This window comes from Cygnus atratus, chromosome 2, assembly GCF_013377495.2.
Source record: "Cygnus atratus isolate AKBS03 ecotype Queensland, Australia chromosome 2, CAtr_DNAZoo_HiC_assembly, whole genome shotgun sequence".
NCBI classification, from domain to species: Eukaryota; Metazoa; Chordata; class Aves; order Anseriformes; family Anatidae; genus Cygnus; species Cygnus atratus.
Window position 1 is genome coordinate 63,981,549 of NC_066363.1, and position 19,612 is coordinate 64,001,160.

The following is a 19,612-nucleotide window of genomic DNA, read 5'->3' on the forward strand; positions in this document are numbered from 1 at the left end:
TACACGTCTCACTGGAAACATGTCCAAAAGTAACATCGGCCTTTGTCATTGCAAGTGCCTGATGGGTGAAAACATCGCTTCATTGAATACCATGCAGTTCTCTCAAGCCTCCTAGTCCTTGTTGCCATAGCACTCATACATGCTTATGGAATGTACAGATCACTTATGACTGCATTAAAAAATGAAACCCAGATGAAATATACTCGGAGTACTTACCAGGGAGCTATTTTAATGATTTACAATCCATCAGTGGATGGACAGAGAGCATAGCTCATTAAAGCAACCATAGCGTTAGCTGCCATGTCTCTGCTCCTGCTGAAGTATCATTCAGGTGAGAACAATAAATAAATAAATAAAATCTGCCCAACTGAGAAGTGTTATGAAGGAATTAACAGAAACACAGTTGTTGAAGTAAATGTAAGACAGCATTGACTGCTCTCCTGTTTAGAAAGGCAGGAAGACAGGAGACTTGTAAAATGTGTGCTGTTGAAGATCAAGCATTTCAAAAGGCTGTCAAGAGGCATAAGCTACATGTCTAGTTTGAAATGACTTGCTCTAAGGACAGCCAGAAAGGTTGCCCTTAGAGAACAGCTGTGCTTAAAAGAAGCAGCTTGATGGGATGACAGATTAAAAAGCAAACTAATGACCTAAATCCAAGATGTGGCTTGCTTAGAGCCTCAGATAGCCATGTGGAGGTTAGGAATCCCAAGAACATCCTAACAAAGGGTTCTACTGATCAAATTATCACTTGTTTGGCACTGAAGATTTCGTGTATCAAACTTTGAAAGCAATTTATTACACAGATGCCCATGAGGCTTCTGTACAGAACACAAAATACAGCAAGCCAGGGCAGAAGGGAAGACACACATTCCAAATGCAACCACAATCAAACATTGATGTGCTATAGAAGAAATCTGGACTGTATGGATTTTCTTGTCTGTGGCTGTTTTAAGATTATGTTATCAGTTTTCCTCTTTATTCTTTACAAAAAGCAAAAAATAATTAAAAAAAAAGAGTATTTTCATCTTCCCTGTAGATAGTAGTCACATTATTCATCTTTCTGCTAGAAAAAAAGGACATCAGTAACTAGCAAATACATTTTTTTTACTAACCAAATATGCACTTCTGTGATTTAAGTGACTTATCAACACTTATATCGATAAGTGTTGAAACTCTGTGGTGGTTTAAACTGCTACCTTCTCCTGGCGTGTTACTGCCACTTCACCGACAACTGCATATATGACAGAAAGCAGTGGAGGAGTGAACACGTTACACAACCATCATTATATGCAAACCAGATTCAACAAACCCAGCAAGACTGGCTAGCATCTGATGCCAGGTAGGCAATGAGATTCCACTTTAATTAGTGAAAGCATTAATTTTTTAACATTTTTATATTAATACTCAGCAAGCACAATTTCTACAGTCCAAAGCATTGTACAAATATAATTCACAGAGCAGTCCTGTACAACCCCTACACATAGTTAAGGAGGCAGAAACAGAGGAACAGGGAAATGGTCACGTCTAGAGCTGTGTACTAAATCAATGCTAAATACTAAATATATAGCTGTACATATTATGCAAATATGCCTAAAAGACATTTATGCAATCAGTAGCCACTTAGGAGTGTTTGAGAAGCATTGCTTTTTTCCTACCCCTGCTTTTGAAATAATCATTTTTTCTTACTACTTAAAATATGACTTTGAAACTTGAACACGACACTAAACCTTTATCTATTAAAAGACAGAATACAACTCCACTTCCCAAAACTTCATCTTGTATTAAGTACAGACAAATATAAAAGTAGCTCAACGACTTCCACAATCAGTGCTCTTGGTATAGGGTTTAATAATAACTAATTCACCACTACATAACAAATGTAATCACAGTCATAGACTTCATCTGCAAATATGCATGTATTTACCCAACTTAAAGGTTATTAAGTCAGTTGAACACAGATTAAGGCAACAGTAGATGAATTGTAGATCAGATTCCCCGAACTTTTACTCATTAAAGATAGAGGACTTGGATGCATAAGGAAAAATAAGTTGAAAAAACCCACTCTTCCCTTATATGTGTCTTATATGGGTAGATCACAGATGAAAAAAAAAAAAAAAAACATGTTATTCACATCTGTAAAAGCATTCTGGGAAAATACTATGACGACTGTTAGCAAACACCCCTATTTACATAATTGTTCATGCTAGAAATGCTAATACAGCTGCTACAAACAACTCACAGGTTTGAGAACTCAATTGATCTCCAACCAGGGGAAAAAAAAAAAAAAAAAACAAAAAAAAACACATGATAAAAGCAAATGATCAGGCACTGTAAACACTGCATTAGAAAAGGCTACCCATTGATTCAACATTAAAGGTATACGGTTCGTGAGCAAGCCATGTCTTCCTAAGTACCCAGGAAGCTACTTCAAAACAAACAGCTAGTGCTCCAATAATCAGTTTTGTTTCAAAATCGTTAAATTAAAGGCAGAGGGAGAAAGAGAACAGTTCCCATAGCTTAGTCTTCCCAGCATTTTAGCAGCCTTTCAAAATGATTAGTCATTACAATGAGGATTTGCAGGATCTGATCAAAAGAAAGCTGCAGACAGTAAAAGGTTGGACTCTGTTTGCTGCATTGCAGGACAGAGCTGTCCTTTTGGAACAGTCTCACACTCAGGAGTAATTAGAGCTCATTTATACACCTACCCATCATCCACTGGAATAAGGATATCACAAAATAGACAATAACAATCTGGCATTTCACCTGTCACATATGTTCAAATACAAAAAAAGATTGTTGCACAAAAAACATTGGATGAGTCCCTTCAGAAATGCAAATGGACAAGGGCGGGAAACAGGTCATGGAGAACAGCAAAAACACACAACAGCACAAAGAATTGTTAAGAAAGATGATAGGATGGCAAAAAAATAAATGAGAAAGATGATATAGGAACAAAGATAATATGAGAGAAATTCAATCTGTATCCAAGTTACCTAGGAAACATAGTGTCTGTGTGGTGAGTGGTTTATAGAGGAAAAAATAGCATTGTTTAGAAAAAAACTGCCTTTCAGAGAATTGCACAAACTTAGCAAACAGACCTGCGGAAACAAAGAGGCAGTTCAAATTCCCACCAGGCCCAACAACTGGCGTTTGCAAAGTTCTAACTCAAAGAAGTCTAAAATAGACACGTCATAAATCTCTGAAGGCAAGCATTTATAATGGATTTAGCAGCACACCAGAAATGCAGTTTTGCTCTTGCAGTATTAACAATGAATTTCAGGGGGAAAAAAAGAGACTTATACACACACACAAAATTATCTGAATTTGAGATTCAAAAAGAGCAAGTATTTCATTTAGATAATGGGAAGTTGGATTTCTAATCCTAATTTTAAGGAAGCCAACCCAAAAATACTGTTGTGTTTCTCCTAGATTTCTCCTTCCCCTCACCCCACCATTTTAATCTTTAATAGTACCTGTAATGGGTACATGAGCAATACACAACTTCAGACTAACAGCAACAGAACTCAAAAGATCCTGTCTTGTCCTTCTCACTCAACTCCCAATGACTGATGGCACGCAACTGTGAATGGGTATAGCCTGACTTTTGCTTCTGATGCTATTATATTACATGAAAATTAAGAACTAGAAATGTGTTTTAATTTCCTGCAGCCTTCAGACCTGGCCGTAACTATTCCTCTCAACTCTTCAAAAAAGTTTCCTCAAAAGGCTTGTGAAGTTCAGGACAGATTTTTCTTGCCCACAATAGCCAGAAAGTAGAAAGCTTGGACCTCTCTGAAGCTACATGGACACCAGATCCATGGTCCCATCCTGGGACCACTGGTCCCAGGCACCAGATAATTTGTATGGGGCTCCTCTTCACTTCTTTTAATCTTTCTTTCCCTCCTTTCAAATTCCCCAACCTCTACACAGAGTGTTTTTGCTACCATTTTCTTTGTCTGAGGGGAGGAGGAGATAATTTCAGCTTTATACTGATACAGAGGGGGGGAAAAAAGGAAAAATTTAGAATCTTAATATTATCAAAGTATGAGAAAAACATTTTCCACCTAGCCCTGGAAGCTAGGAAAGCATCATCCCCATATTGCAGAAGTATATCTTGCAGCCTGCTCTTCACATTATCTCCTCCATCTACAGTTGCTTTCACACAGAATTTCAGAGGAAAAAATGGAAACAGATGGCCTGTTAGCTTCTCAGGGTTAAATACAAGCATTGTGTGGGTCACCAGCCTAAAAACCACAGCTTGGAAGCCTTTAATCTATCTATTTTAGGTACCTCTATGATGACCACTTCGGCAGTACCTTCAAAGCAAAGACACTATTCTAGTACGGGAACATGCAGAACTTTATTTTACCTCTATTTAAAGAATACAAATACTCTTTAATCTGACAAAAACCAACCCAGACCTTTAAAACCTCCATCCAAGTTACTTCCCTGATTATGGGAAAAAGTTAACTAAAAAAAAAAAAAGATAATAAGCCCTGGTTTAGGGATAAATGTCAATACTGACAACTAGAAACTAGACTGGCCTTCTAGCTCATAACAGGATGGCAGATTAGGATCCCTGTGTCACTCTTAACTGTAGGCTTGTGCAAGCATGGTCCCTAACTTGGTAGAAAATGGGTAACAGCCCAATATCCTAAGGAGCCCTGTCTTGGCTGACTGAACCTAAGGCAGATGACCAAAGAAACAGAACAAGCACAGGAGAATCTTATGCAAGGCCCTGCCTTCCTGCCCACAGCTATTAGTAGAAAGCATTATAAATCCAAAAGTTGTCTTCTGTTTGAAGGTCATATTTCCAATTGCACAAGTGACCATGCAGACAGACAGCTATTTCCACAGATGCGTCAAAGCACAGCTTCAGTTCAGTTTTGCATGGTGCAACTCATTGTGGATTTTGAGATGGGGAAGGATTCCATGAGTCATCTCATACTGTCACTCCACGTTGTGGTTACACAGAAGAATGATGCAGTGCATTTGGACCACACTGGTTCCTGATGAACCACAGATGTTGTTTTGCTTTCACGACATCCCACATCTGGCCAGTAAATAGCCCTTTTTCGGTGGAGTGGATATTTGTTCTTACAAGTCCCAAAGGTTAGGAGCTGGTGCCGGGGCTTTCTGTTTCTTAGGAAGCTCCACCAGATGGGGTTTACTTCACAGGTAAGTGGTTTCTCATGTACAAGGCTGTTCTGATGACATATAGCAAGAAGCTTTGGAGTCACAGACTCTGACAACAGCAGCTTAAGACCATGGCTCTTACTCCTACAGCTGTAAAGCTCTGTATATGACCGTGAAAAAGATGACAAAGGATAATGGAAATCTCTTGTCTTTGTTCAGACAGCTGCTGCTTAGGTGTGCTTTCTGTTAAGAGGACACACTCACATAGATACACTTAACCAAAAACTTCAGAGGCATGCATGTGTTTTCATAACGGCTTCTTCAATTTCTATGTATACACAAACATGCATTACAAACTCAGTCTCCTCCTAAATTTAATATAAATCACCATCAAGTTAAGCATGCTGGGGACAAGTGAAAATGCATATGGTATCTGGAGGACCTAGGAAATTTTTAGCAACATACATTTCTCTTTTTTTTTTTTTTTTTTTACATTGAGGGTAGGTCCTACAGCTGAAAAGTGGCCCATCGAGTATGTATCTCCATGTAGCTTCTAGATAAACAAGATTTTGCATCTGACACCGCTCTTAACAGGTTCAACAGAAGCCAAAATTTAAAGCACCCCAGCTCTGTCTTCCCTGCTTAAATGAGCTGCAGTACATGGGGGCAGATTTTGGCCATAAGAATGCAATGATTCTGCAGAAGCTAAAACACCACCACAAATTGGTAAACCATTTTAATGGCACACTATGCTTGTCAGTAAGGAAATGTGATTGCTGCTGCCAGAGAAATACATCTTCTGGGACTAATAGTGGCTTTCAGCATGTGGCAACAGCATGGCTCAACTCAGCAGGAAAACAGGCCATTACAAGGCAACCAGCAACTCTGCTATGCTTTTTGAGGAGCTGGCAAGGAGGTGGTATTGAAAAAATAAAGACAAAACAGTAAAATCTCAACATTATAGCTGCTGCTCACTCAGTAGAAACCCCAACAGCAGGAAAGCTCTGACCTGCACTGCCCAGAAGAGCTCCCATATCCAACCCTCAGGCTTTTCTCTTGGCTCAGAGCTCTTGGGCAGGACAGGAGAACTTGAGTGAGGCTGCAGTTCCAGCAGGGAAGCAGAGGTATCTTGGACATGAAAGCTCTTCCCAGTGGAAGAGAAGCAAAAGACAAAGAACACCCCACTGTGCCAACCCTATCACAAAATTTCACTAAAGAGACACCATCCCAACCCACAACTCAAAAAAAGAGATCAACACATACAGTCTTCTTGTGACCACACCATCACTGTCCTTTGTAGGGCGATTGTGGGATAAAGTGTGGCTAAAGCTTGAAAATATATAAATCACTTCACAGTGATTCTACTAATCAAATCTTTACTTTGAAGGGAGAGAAGAACAGAATGGTAACTTACTGGAGATGTTGTTAACCGAAGGATTGCTCCATTTTTTATCTCATTACGATTCTGAAAGAGAAAAAAAACACAAGGATTTCCTTAAGACATATAAAAAGATGAAATGCGCATTAAACAGAATGCCACACTGAAACAGCAACAGTACTTTCCCTTGTCTATGTGCAAAAGCTTCCCCCTTCCACATGTGAGCTAACATGCATGCAGTATGTTCCTGATTTAGGCATACAAACATTAGCTTCAAGAAATAGGTGGCTATTCACATGATATTTAACAGATCTAAACCCTTTTGAGAATGACTTCATATTTTGCAAAGTTTAGCTTCCACTGGCAACTTCTAAATGTTTATTTGAAATATACTGTCCATGGTGTCTGGCTCTGATACTGTGATACATAGTTGAGGAGTTCGTAAGTTTGCTGAAACCTGTCATTAAACATCTGCAGGACTTAAGTTTTATCCCACTGGCTCTCTGTTTTCTGTAACAAGAACATGCTGACTTAAACCACTGGAACCAACCACTGAGCTCTGCCACCACAACTTTGCAGTCTCCCTCAAATTAAATACAAAATAAATTTTAAAAAGCCCTGCTGTTAGTGGTAAGTAAAGTTCAAACATGCCATAAGCCATTCTCCTTACCCTGCTGACAGAAAGAGGGGGCATTAAACATTTTCTCTTTGTTAATCTCACATAAGATGTTCAATTAAACTAAAGCTACGTGTAGATGAAAAAGTTACCATGGCATAAGTTATGGTGCATGCTTACAGTCTCCTCACAACATTATGGCCAATGCCCATGTGCATGGCCTTACCCTGTGGTAAGCACAAGGGAGACTTGCACCTCTATCAGTAAGCTACCTTCTGTTCACCACAGGTCAACACTGCAGCAGTACCCAGCACAAAGAGCATACTAACAGGTACTGACCACCTCTGCGCAACGCAACATACACTCACAGCTGCATTCATGGTTCATTAGTTTGTTCATGGGCCAATATCCTCATTTGTCAAAGGAATGTGAGGAATCCCTAACAGTTCGAGAGATAAGAGTTAATTTTGTTCTAAAAAACACCTTGCAGGCTTTCTGCAGACTGATGTTTACACAAATAAATCAAGGTGTATTTCTTCTCAGGCAACTTCTCCCAATTTCATTTCATCCTTACAGCTCCCAGTTAGATAAATCTCAAATCCAAAATGCTAAAAACAGGATAAATCTTGCTTGAAACCAGGTCAAGCAGTCCCAAAATAAAACTCCAGTACATTGTCTCTTTCTTGGTACCTAAGTCCTCTATGGGATTGGTTCTAGCTACCCGCAAGATCACCCTCCACCCACAACACTTCTTCACTCTAAATGAAATACTTAAAGTGTCAGACAACACAGCGGGTACAAGAGAGACATTTTTTACGGCATCATTGCTTACATATGCAGCTAACTCATCTGAGCCCCTAGCAGTCTCCTCCTGATAGTGTCATTGCCTTCCTGCCAGAACAGCCCAATGGATGCCAGCCAGACTCTACTCCAGAGAGGGTTAAAAAAAAAAAAAAAAAAAAAAAGGTGAGTGGCTCATTACACAGCAGAGATAACACTAACAAAGTGCCAGATTTGCTCCTCCAGTAGTAAAACAGCATCAGACAAAGCTACACCTCATCATGTCTAAGGAATCTGTATGAGGTGGCAAGAGTGCATTTGTGTGGTTGAACCCAAATCAACGTTGAAACAAACTCACTTTGCAAACACTTGTGGCAGCTTAAACTGTTACCACCTCCTGATTTGTGGAATTGAATATGAGTAATTGCTTCAGGACACAGTCAGTGTAGGCTAACTTCATCTCCACCAACATCTTAGGCTAAATCACTGGACCTCAGCTGGGTTAGGCCAGAGTATGCACGTATGTATGTGCACATGGAGTTATATCAGTTTTACTTTTAAGGCAGCAAATCCCAGCATGCAACAACATTAAAAACAGAAAACCAGATAATACTTAAACAGCTTAAACTGTACCAATCACACGCAAAAATAAATAAATAAATAAAATAAAAGTGAAGGACAACCAGGTGATCAGGCTCAGCCAGCATGGGTTCATGAAATGTAGGTCCTGTTTGATGAAACTGATCTCCTTCTATGATATGATGACATGTTTAGTGGACAAGGAAAAGGCTGTGGTCTATAGCAAAACATTTGGTACTGTTTCCCACAGCATTCTCCTGGAGAAACTGGCTGCTCATGGCTTGGATAGAGGTATTGTTCATTTAGTAAAAATCTGGCTGGGCAGTCTGGCCTGAAGGACCACAGTGAATGGACTTAAAGCCAGCTGGAGGCTGTTCACCAGTGGTATCCCCCAGGGCTCAGCACTGGGGCTGGTTCTGTTTAACATTTTTATCAGCGCTCTTGACGAGGGGATCGAGTGCACCCTCAGTGACTTTGCAGACACCAAGTTGGGTGGGAGTGTTGACCTCTACTTGAGGGTAGGAAGGCTTTGTAGAGGGATCTGGATAGGCTGGATCGATGGGCCATGTCTACTTGTATCTTTTGTATGGGATTCAACAAGGCTAAGTGCTGGGTGCTGCACTTGGGTCATAACAACCCCATGCAGCCATATAGGCTTGAGGAAGAGTGGCTGGAAACTTGCCAGCAGAAAAGGACCTGGGGGTGCTGGTTGACAGCGGGATGAACATGAGCCAGTGGTGTGCCTTGGTGGCTGAGAAGGCCAGTGCCATCCTGGCCTGCATCAGAAATCGTGTGGCCAGCAGGAAGGGATTGTCCTCCTGTACTCAGCTCTGGTGAGGCCGCACCTCTAGCGCTGTGCTCAGTTTTGGGCCCCTGACCACACAAAAGATTTGGGTTGCTTGAGCGTATACAGAGAAGAGCACCAAAACTGGTGAAGAGAAAACAAGAGGGGTGAGGAGCGGCTGGGGGCCCTGGGGCTGCTCGGCCTGGAGGGGAGGAGGCTAAGGGCAGAGCTCCCCGCTCTCCACAGCTGCCTGACAGGAGGCCGCACCCAGGAGCAGCGTGTCACTCTCCTTGCTCAGGTGACAAATGACAGGATGCGAGGTGACAGCCCTGAACTGCACCAGGGGGAGGTTAGGCTGGGTGTCAAGAAGGATTTCCTCTCAGAGAGGGTGGCCAGGCCTTGGAAGGGGCTGCCCAGGGATGTGGTGGGGTCTCCAGCCCTAGAGGTATTTAAGAGACATGTGGATATGGCACTTAGCAGCATGGTTTAGAGGTGGTAGTGTTAGGTTGATGGTGGACTTGATGATCTTAAGGTATTTCCCAACCTAAATGATTGTATGGTTCTATGAAAAGTGAAAGTCCAGTAATATCATTATGAAAGTGCTGGAGCTAAGTAAATAGACTGTTCTTAAACAAATAAAGAGCACCCACACAGGCTTATTTTTTCAGCAGAATAACTTTAAGCACAGAGTTTATCATGTTTCCTGCTGCAACTAACATGAACTACCAAATGAGATGAACAAATGAGTTTGTGGTTTAACAAGTTAAGTCACTTCATCTGGGCCACAACAAGCATATGTGCAAACACTCTTAGTCCATTGCAAAACACAAGGTGCTGGGTTTTCTGTGAGGAGGCTAACACTATGGTCTCAGGAGCCCCAAGGCATTTACTGAGCAGCTGAGTACTGCTAAAGGGGGGTAGGGAGGCTCCTCCATCATTCTGTACACTCCTGTGTGTGTTTGTGTGAGAGAGAGAATTACATTTTGCAGTCACTTCGGACTGAAAGCATGCACCAGTTTGTTCACTTACAGTAGTTTTATCACAAGCTGAAACCCTAACCCATGAAAAGTTAGACTAAATCTGAAATGCTCTCTACACAGTCAAGTAAACAAGTTAAAACAAAAAAACTAATTACATAAGTCCACAAGCAATTTAAACAAGTGAGAAAGATCTTGTTAAAAACACCCTATTCTCTCCACAGTCCAATGAATTTAAAACAAGTGTAAAAAGGGAAGCTGATAACCTCGCTGAAGTTCAGATACCACAAACAGACAAGGGCAGTACTATTCTCCAGAGTGACTGTATGTCAGCAGGTGCTATATAAAATAGCACAGGTATAAGAGAACACACAATACATAAAAGCATCCTTGGAAGTTTTGTTTACGGTCTTTCTGTCTATTTACCAAGATGAATCTGAAACACCAAAGATTTCATACTCCAAATTCCACCACAGGTCAGAGCCCACAGCCCACAAGACCTTTCTCTAATCACCCCTGGCTCACAGCAAAAGCATCGGTCTGTCCTATGCCATGCATTCAGTTGCTGCTATCACAAGAGATAGCCAGCTAGTCTTCAATTTCCAATTTAGACAAAGGCTTAAGGAAAACTGACAGTGCCTTTTATCTGGAATTTTTCACAGCATCAAGTTTCTAATGCAGGAGGCTAGCCAAACCTTGCAAAGAGTGAGATATTCCCCAATCAAAAATCCAGTTTTGTTTATCCATATTACATAATGACTGAAGTGCCTACCACGTAACAGCATCTAAGTGTACAATTAAGCCAAGAGAATTTCCCACACGAACTGTGTGGTGCAGTATTCAGCATGCCAGTTAATTGCAATCGCAACGTTTATACACAGTTAATCTGCTTAGCATTAGCGACAGCATCCTGTGGATTGCCTTAACAGAACGTCATTCCAGCACAGCAGCCTGCCTTTGGTAATTGCCCTTGTATGCACCACAGCTATTCAGGACAGGGCACACCACCAAATGAGGGGCCAGGGAAGACCTCTTCCAAGATATTTCTGATCTCTCTGCTTCTCGTGTACATCATGTTTGTAGACGTTGATGTCGATCTGCATTAGGAAAGCTTATTCCTGAGCAGAAAGTAACTACTTAAACATCACTATCCAAAATGCCCCTAAAGAAACTCTGCAACAAGAAAATAGACTTGTTATAAATGTTACCTAGGCCTAAAACAGCAGTTGTATTATGGATACAAATAAACCCCACTTGAAATATTACACCTTGCAAGAACCTACACTCACAAGATTTTATTCTAACCAAATATGTAGCATTTCCAAGCACCATACATTTGCATGACACTTTCCAAGCTGAGTTTTCAACAGACATGCAAATACAATCGCATAAATACAAAAACTACAAAACACTGCAGGAAGTAGAAGATACCTGGACTGTTTGCTTTGTATTCTCTTCTTAGGGCTCTCTGACTTCCACATCCACTGGCTGGAGCAACACGAACCTATGCTATCTGCCATCAGATTATGTTCCTTCCCAAAGCTTTGCCTTTATTGTGCCATAGAATATTTTGTCCAAATCACATGCAGAAGGCTTGCATTTAAACAGCAAGGTTAGCAGAGCATTAGGAGTCCACCAAACCCTGACTAAAGGATGAAGGTATGTACATTTGCTTTCAAAAATTCCTATCGAAACAGTCAAGTCATTTACTCAGAATTTTTCTGGAGACACACTTTGGAAAACTTACCAAGTAAAACTGAGGTTTATTTTGCCATGTATTTGTCTTATCACTTTAATAACCTGTTATACCCAGCAAAATGCCTCATGATTCAGCTCACTGCAATTGATTGGAATGGAATGTTTGCTTAACATATTTGAGGATGACCTACAAGCATTGATTCCTGGGGTTATAGCTCACTCAGCATTATTTTTACCCTTGACCAGTTTTCTTCACAGACACCTCTGACCAAACGAAAGAATAATAGCCAAGAAATTCAGAATTCTTTACATATTTACATTAAGTAGTTAATTGTTCCCTATTTCCACACTACTGTTATTTTATTACATCTTCCTCCAAGCTGACCCAGCAATAAAAAATTAGAGCTATGAATTATACTTGATGTTACAGAGTTATCAAGTCTAACATTTTCACCGGGATGAGTATGGACAAGTAGTAAAGAAGGGCAAAAATGCTACATAATTGTCATTTTTGTTCATACATAATAATAATTAAAGTTACAAGTCAGGAGAAGAAGTGGAGTCCTTGCTGACAAGTCTCTCTTAAATCATTGACTCAAAGTGCTGCAGCAGCAAGTAAACGTCGGGTATCACAACTGCTGTTGTGAACTACCTAGAGAGCATCTTTTTGCCATGACACAAGAATTTGTGGCGAAGGGAGACAAAGGTCTGGATCACTGCAACCGTTCAATTTACAACACAGCCTTCAAATAGTCATCTTTTCAGATCAGAGGGTGTGATAAACCACAATGCAGGGGCCTCGCAGGAGTATGGGGCTGGGAAAGAGCATAGTTCATGCTAGCTTCACTGCTAGAGACAGAGGATGTGGTGACTCTTATCCTCGCATCAGAGCAACTATTGGGAATACAAGCTTACTCACTGAGGGGTTTTGTGAGCCAGTTCCAAGCTATGCTCAGCCCACGATGATAATGCTGCCATTTTTAATGTTGTCTTTTAAACATAAGGACATTTCGTTCATCTGCTTATTGATAGCAGTCTATTCTTAGTCAGTCACAATTTCATTACTTTTTTTTTTTTTTTTAATCTGATGCCTTTGAAGACTCCCTATGCTTTTTAAATCTTCTTTCCTGCCACCTTTATCATAGAATCATTTGGGTTGAAAGTGACCCCAAGGATCACCCAGTTCCAACTCCTCTGCCATGGGCAGAGACACCTCCCACCAGACCAGGTTGCCCAAGACCCTATCCAGCCTGGCCTTAAACATTTCCAGGGATGGGGCATCCACAGCTTCTCTGGGCAACTTCTGCCAGTGCCTCACGACCCTCTGAGTGAAGAATTTTGTCCTTATAACTAGTCTAAATCTACTCTCTTTCATTTTAAAGCCGTTCCCCCCTTGTACTATCACACTACACTCCCTGACAAAGAGTCCCTCCCCACCATTTCTGTAAGCCCCTTTAAGTACTGGAAGGCCGCTTTAAGGTCTCCCTGAAGCCTTCTCTTCTCCAGGCTGAACAACCCCAACTGCCTCAACCTGTCTTCTGAGGAGAGGTGTTCCAGCCCTCTGGTCATCCTCACAGCCATCCTCTGGACATGCTCCAACACATCCGTGTCCTTATCATAGAATTATTCAGGTTGGAAAAGACCTCTAAGATCATAAAATACAACCTTTAACATAGTACTGACGAGTCCACCACTAAACTGTGCTACAAACCTATACCTAAATGTTTCTTAAAGACCTCCAGGTATGGTGGTGACTCAACCACTTCCCTAGACAGCCTATTCCAATGCCACAGAACCCTTTCAGTAAAGAAATTTCTCCTAATATCCAATGTGAACCTCCCTGGTGCAACTTGAGGCCATTTACCCTCATCTTATCACTTGGTGATTCTGCAGGCCCACCTCTCAAACCTGTCCAGGTCCCTCTGGATGGCATCCCTTCCCTCCAGCATGTCGACCGCACCACACAGCTTGGTGCCATCAGCAAACTTTCTGAGGGCACGCTCAGTCCCACTGTCCATGTTACCAACAGACACAGACACAGATTTCTAGGTTGGAAGAGACCTCAAGATCATTGAGTCCAACCTCCGACCTAACACTAAGTACTCCACTAAACCATATCGCTAAGCTCTACATCTAAACGTCTTTTAAAGACCTTCAGGGATGGTGACTCCACCACCTCCCTGGGCAGCCCGTTCCAATGCTTAATAACCCTTTCGGTAAAGAAGAACTTCCTAACATCCAACCTAAAACTCCCCTGTCGCAACTTTCGCCCATTCCCCCTCATCCTGTCACCAGGTACGTGGGAGAACAGACCAACCCCCACCTCACTACAGCCTCCTTTAAGGTAACTGTAGAGAGCGATAAGGTCGCCCCTGAGCCTCCTCTTCTCCAGGCTGAACAAGCCCAGCTCCCTCAGCCGCTCCTCGTAAGACTTGTTCTCCAGACCCCTCACCAGCTTGGTCGCCCTTCTCTGGACTCGCTCGAGCACCTCCATGTCCTTCCTGTAGCGAGGGGCCCAAAACTGAACACAGTACTCAAGGTGCGGCCTCACCAGAGCCGAGTACAGGGGCACAATCACTTCCCTAGACCTGCTGGCCACACTGCTTCTTATACAGGCCAGGATGCCGTTGGCCTTCTTGGCCACCTGAGCACACTGCTGGCTCATATTCAGCCGACTATCAACCAATACTCCCAGGTCCTTCTCGGCCAGGCAGCTTTCCAGCCACTCATCTCCCAGCCTGTAGCTCTGCTTGGGGTTGTTGCGCCCCAGGTGCAGGACCCGGCACTTGGCCTTGTTGAACTTCATACAGTTGACCTCAGCCCATCGCTCCAGCCTATCCAGATCCTCCTGCAGAGCCTTCCTGCCCTCGAGCAGATCGACACACGCACTTAGATTGGTGTCATCTGCAGACTTACTGAGGGTGCACTGGACGCCCTCATCCAGATCATCGATAAAGATATTAAAGAGGACCGGCCCCAGTACCGAGCCCTGGGGGACACCACTTGTGACCAGCCTCCAACCAGATTTGACTCCATTCACCACAACTCTCTGGGCCCGACTATCCAGCCAGTTTCTAACCCAGCGAAGCGTACGCCAGTCCAAGCCCCGAGCAGCCAGTTTCTTGAGGAGAATGTTGTGGGGAACGGTGTCAAAAGCCTTACTGAGGTCAAGGTAAACCACATCCACAGCCCTCCCCTCATCCACCAAGCGCGTCACTTTGTCATAGAAGGAGATCAGGTTCGTCAAGCAGGACCCGCCTTTCATAAACCCATGCTGACTGGGCCTGATCGCCTGCTTGCCCTGCAAGTACCGCGTGATGACCCTCAAGATAATCTGCTCCATGAGCTTTCCTGGCACTGAGGTCAAACTGACAGGCCTATAGTTCCCCGGGTCTGCCCTCCGGCCCTTCTTATAGATGGGCGTCACATTGGCTAGCCGCCAGTCAACTGGGACCTCCCCCGATAGCCAGGACTGCCGATAAATGATGGAAAGCGGCTCGGCCAGCTCCTCCGCCAGTTCTTTCAGTACCCTCGGGTGCATCCCATCCGGCCCCATCGACTTGCGCACATCCAAGCTCCTTAGCAGGTCGCCAACCATTTCCTCATGAATAGCGAAGGCCACATCCTGCTCCCCATCCCCTTCCGCCAGCTCAGGGCACTGGGTATCCAGAGAACAACCGGTATTGCCGCTAAAGACTGAGGCAAAGGCGGCATTAAGCACCTCAGCCTTTTCCTCATCCTTAGTAACTAGGTTTCCCCTCGCATCCAGTAAAGGATGGAGATTCTCCTCAGTCCTCCGTTTCGCGTTGATATATTTGTAACAGGATTTTTTGTTGTCTTTAACGGCAGTAGCCAGGTTGAGCTCCAGATGAGCTTTGGCCTTTCTAATTTTCTCCCTGTACAGCCTCGCTACATCCTTGTAGTCCTCCTCAGTGGCCCGCCCTTTTTTCCAAAGATTATAAACCCTCTTTTTTCTGCTAAGCACAAGCCGCAACTCTCTGTTGAGCCAGGCCGGTCTTCTTCCACGCCGGCTCGTCTTTGGGCACATGGGGACGGACCGCTCCTGTGCCGTTAAGATTTCCTTCTTGAGGAGCGCCCAGCCTTCCTGGACTCCTCTGCCCTTCAGAACCGCCTCCCAAGGGACTCGGCCAACCAGCGTCCTGAGCAGCTCAAAGTCAGCCCTCCGGAAGTCCAATACAGCAGTTTTACTGGTCCCCTTCCTGGCCTCGCCAAGAATAGAGAACTCTACCATTTCGTGGTCACTCTGTCCAAGACAGTTTCTGACCACCACATCTCCCACCAGTCCTTCTCTGTTTGTAAACAGAAGGTCTAGCGGGGCACCACCCCTGGTAGGTTCACTGACCAGCTGCGTCAGGAAGCTATCTCCCACGCTCTCCAGAAACCTCCTAGACTGCTTTCTCTGTGCCGTGTTGTGTTTCCAGGATATATCCGGGAAGCTGAAGTCCCCCACGAGGACAAGTGCCGACGATTTTGCAACTTCTGTCAGTTGCCTATAAAACTCCTCATCCATCTCCTCATCCTGGTTCGGCGGTCTATAACAGACCCCGACCAGGACGCTAGCCTTGCCGGCCTTCCCGCGGATCCTAACCCACAGGGATTCAACCTTATCATTCCCAGCCTGGAGTTCCACAACATCAAAAGATTCTCTAATGTAGAGAGCCACGCCACCACCCCCTCTGTGCTGTGCTGCAAAGACGTTAAACAGAAACAAAACCAATAGCAACCCCTGAAGAATGCCATTCATCACTGGTCTCCACCTGAACATCAAGACATCAACCACAATTCTTTGAGTATGACCACCCAGCCAATCCTTATCCACCGAGTGGTCCCTCTGTCACATCCATGTCTCTCCAATTTAGAGACAAGGACGTCATGCAAGACAGTGTCAAATGCTTTGAACAAGTCCAGGTAGATGACATCAATTGCTCCTTTTCATCCCTATGTGCTTGTTGCATGAAACGGAGGAGAGGAGATGCTGAGTTGCCTCCATTTGTTTTGAGAGACTTTTGCGCTATTCTGCAAAGGGAGTTGCCTTCAATTTTGCTTTCGTTATCATTACTCAGCTCCTTGCTGTGTTTGCAGACAGGACATCCTTCTAATTCCCGCCTTCCCCAAGCTGTGTGGAGCCACTAGTGTTTGTTCTTCCTCAAAGGTGCTTTTGCTTGTGACCCAATTTTTGCTGAATACAACTTGCAATTGTACATTCATGTGAAATTCCACCATGCCATTACAATCTCCCTGTGTGGGAGTATATGCAAATGATAGGACAAGAACTGAACCACTTATAGGGTTGAGGTTTTTTGGAGGTTGGTGGTGTTTTTTTTTCCATTCACATTTTAATCATTTATCTGTTCTCATTGATCAACTGAATTTCAGTGAGATGAAAGTAAAAATTCTGAGTATTTATGTCTGATTTCAATCCAGACTTGAACTGGACCAAACTATGTCCAGCCTTTCCTTTTCTCTACCACCAGTGTGACATGGTATTCCCCTCATATTCTTAAACTTCTTACTGTTTTGGGGCTCCTGCAAGATCTTTCAGAAATTGCTAACACTACAGGTAGCACACAAGGTCAGACTGGCCATGCTCCTGGCCTGCTTGATGCTTGCTGCTAATACTAGCCTACGGACTACAGCAATAAACAGTGGACATTGGTGTATTTCTCCAGTAGACAGAAGCAAAATTTGAGTATCTATGTGCTAAATGACTTCCAATCCTGCTTCATTCAGGCTGATTTCAAGAACAGTAGTCATCCTTCTCCAGCAAGTTAGTTCAAGTTTTTAGGACTTACTTTTTAGGACTTTTGGCTCAGGCTAAATTTTCCAAAGAAAAACAAAATCATTCTGTCCTGTCAACCTGCTAAACTTTCTGTCCCACTATGAACAGCTTAATTCTTCTTTTGCTTACCTCCTTTTTAAGTAGGTGGTATAGCAATATATTTAGTTATATATTTAGTTCCACATCAAGACTGATGAGAACCAACAAGTGTGTTTTTTTGTTTGTTTTTAAGGCTGCATACACGTTTATTTTTCTGAAATAAATTTGTAATTTTGCCTCACGTATAATAAACTAAAAAGGAAAGGCTCTGAAAATATGTTTGTTATAGCAATTGAACGTAGGTACAAGTACGCCACAAGCACTGTGCAACTGTTTCAGTTCAGCTGATATGAAGCAGGTCTGTATAAGATCCATCTGACAGAAAAATGTTCTTTAACTCCTCTTCATACTTGAACAACCACCTATTTAGAGGGACAGATGGTTTTACAAGGTGCAGTGAACAAACATCACAGCACAACACTGAATGGGGACGGTTCTGACCTCTCTCCTTCCTGCAACTCCTGAAATCCTGCAACTTCCAAAATGCTGGCTATAGTACTTTTTGGACAACTTTTCAGAGTGGTGGAGGAGAGGAGAATCATCTCGTACCCTTTTAATTCATTATATCTGCTTAACAAAAAGTCTGCATGATCTGCTGTAAGGGATGGTGTAAGATCCTTGAATCATGTCCAGGGAAGGATTGGAGAGAACCAGTCAAAACCCCAGAATGACAAATTTTCAGCTGGGTTTGTTCACACATGGACTCATCAAGTAGTTAAACGACTGTTTATGCCACACAAAAATGGAGGCAGGAAAAACCAAGAGACTGAAAAGCAAGACGCTACTTTATCATAGCAAACTGTGATTTTATTTGGCAAAACCGACTGCAAACCACCGCCTTGGCTTAGGTCTTCAGTTTTTTATCTCAGTAACAGCATCTGCTTAAGGAGCTACAGCTCCTGCCCTGACCCCTCTTTGCTAGGGGTAAATGCATCGGGTGAACTGCATCAGAAAACTGATTTAAACTTAGCAAAAACCCACACGTTGTTTTTATTCGTTGTTTTGTTGTTGTTTTAAATGTCCATTCCACTTCCCTTTTCTCATTTCCCCACATGATCTCACCAACAATAGTATGTGCCCAGCTAAGTCTATCATTTCCTGATGTTTACTTTGCAGGGTGCTGCTCTTATATTCCAAGTTATCAGAGGACGATGGTGCTGCTTGTTATCTGGCTCCTGCTTCTGTCTTATTGGTACAACTCTGTGGTTACTTGAATTGGGGAACCAATGCAGGTTAAAAATATCTTGCAACTTTTTTTTTGCAATCCATAAGAAGGATGTCTGCCTACAGTGTAATAGCTCTGCTGCTTTACAGAACAAACGGTACCTAATGATGTTGTCTTTGTAGATCACTCCACCTTTAGATGAGTAAATCATGCAAGGGGGGGACTTTTTTTTTTAAGGGTGTGGTTTCAACAGTATTCAAGCTGGGGTAAGCGTAGGTTGCTGGAGAAAATGGTAGTTCAGATTTTTTCATTCCCTTCTCTAGCACCCCAGTGACTGTATTGCTAGAAAGTGAGTTAGTTCAAATCATGGATCTGGCAGAAGAAAGGTCTGGATTTTTTCCTCCTTTTTGTAAATGAAGTGTGGGGAGGAAGAGGTAATTTTCAGATTGAATGATTGACTATGCTGCTGCATGGCTGTAGATCTCAGGTAAGGAAAGTGTTGGTAGCCCACATGCTAGAAGGTCATGTGCAGAATCACACTGTTTGCAGGTTGTAGAGTTGTACAGGATCAGGTATATCCTGTAACCCTAACGTGGGTGC

The 19,612-nt window shown here is 42.9% G+C and overlaps 1 protein-coding gene across 8 annotated transcripts in view; it reads right to left on the reverse strand.

The window, feature by feature from the left end:
• The window catches only part of ELMO1 (engulfment and cell motility 1), a 306,907-nt gene that overhangs the window by 223,240 nt on the left and 64,055 nt on the right, over positions 1–19,612 (reverse strand). For 6 of the 8 annotated variants that reach the window (XM_035552367.2, XM_035552364.2, XM_035552368.2 and 3 more), the window contains one exon: positions 6,551–6,601. In XM_035552367.2, the coding sequence (XP_035408260.1) occupies positions 6,551–6,601 (51 nt within the window). Of the gene's footprint in view, positions 1–6,550; positions 6,602–11,681; positions 11,831–19,612 lie in introns of those variants that run through there. The other 2 variants (XM_035552372.2, XM_035552374.2) reach the window with 1 other exon arrangement.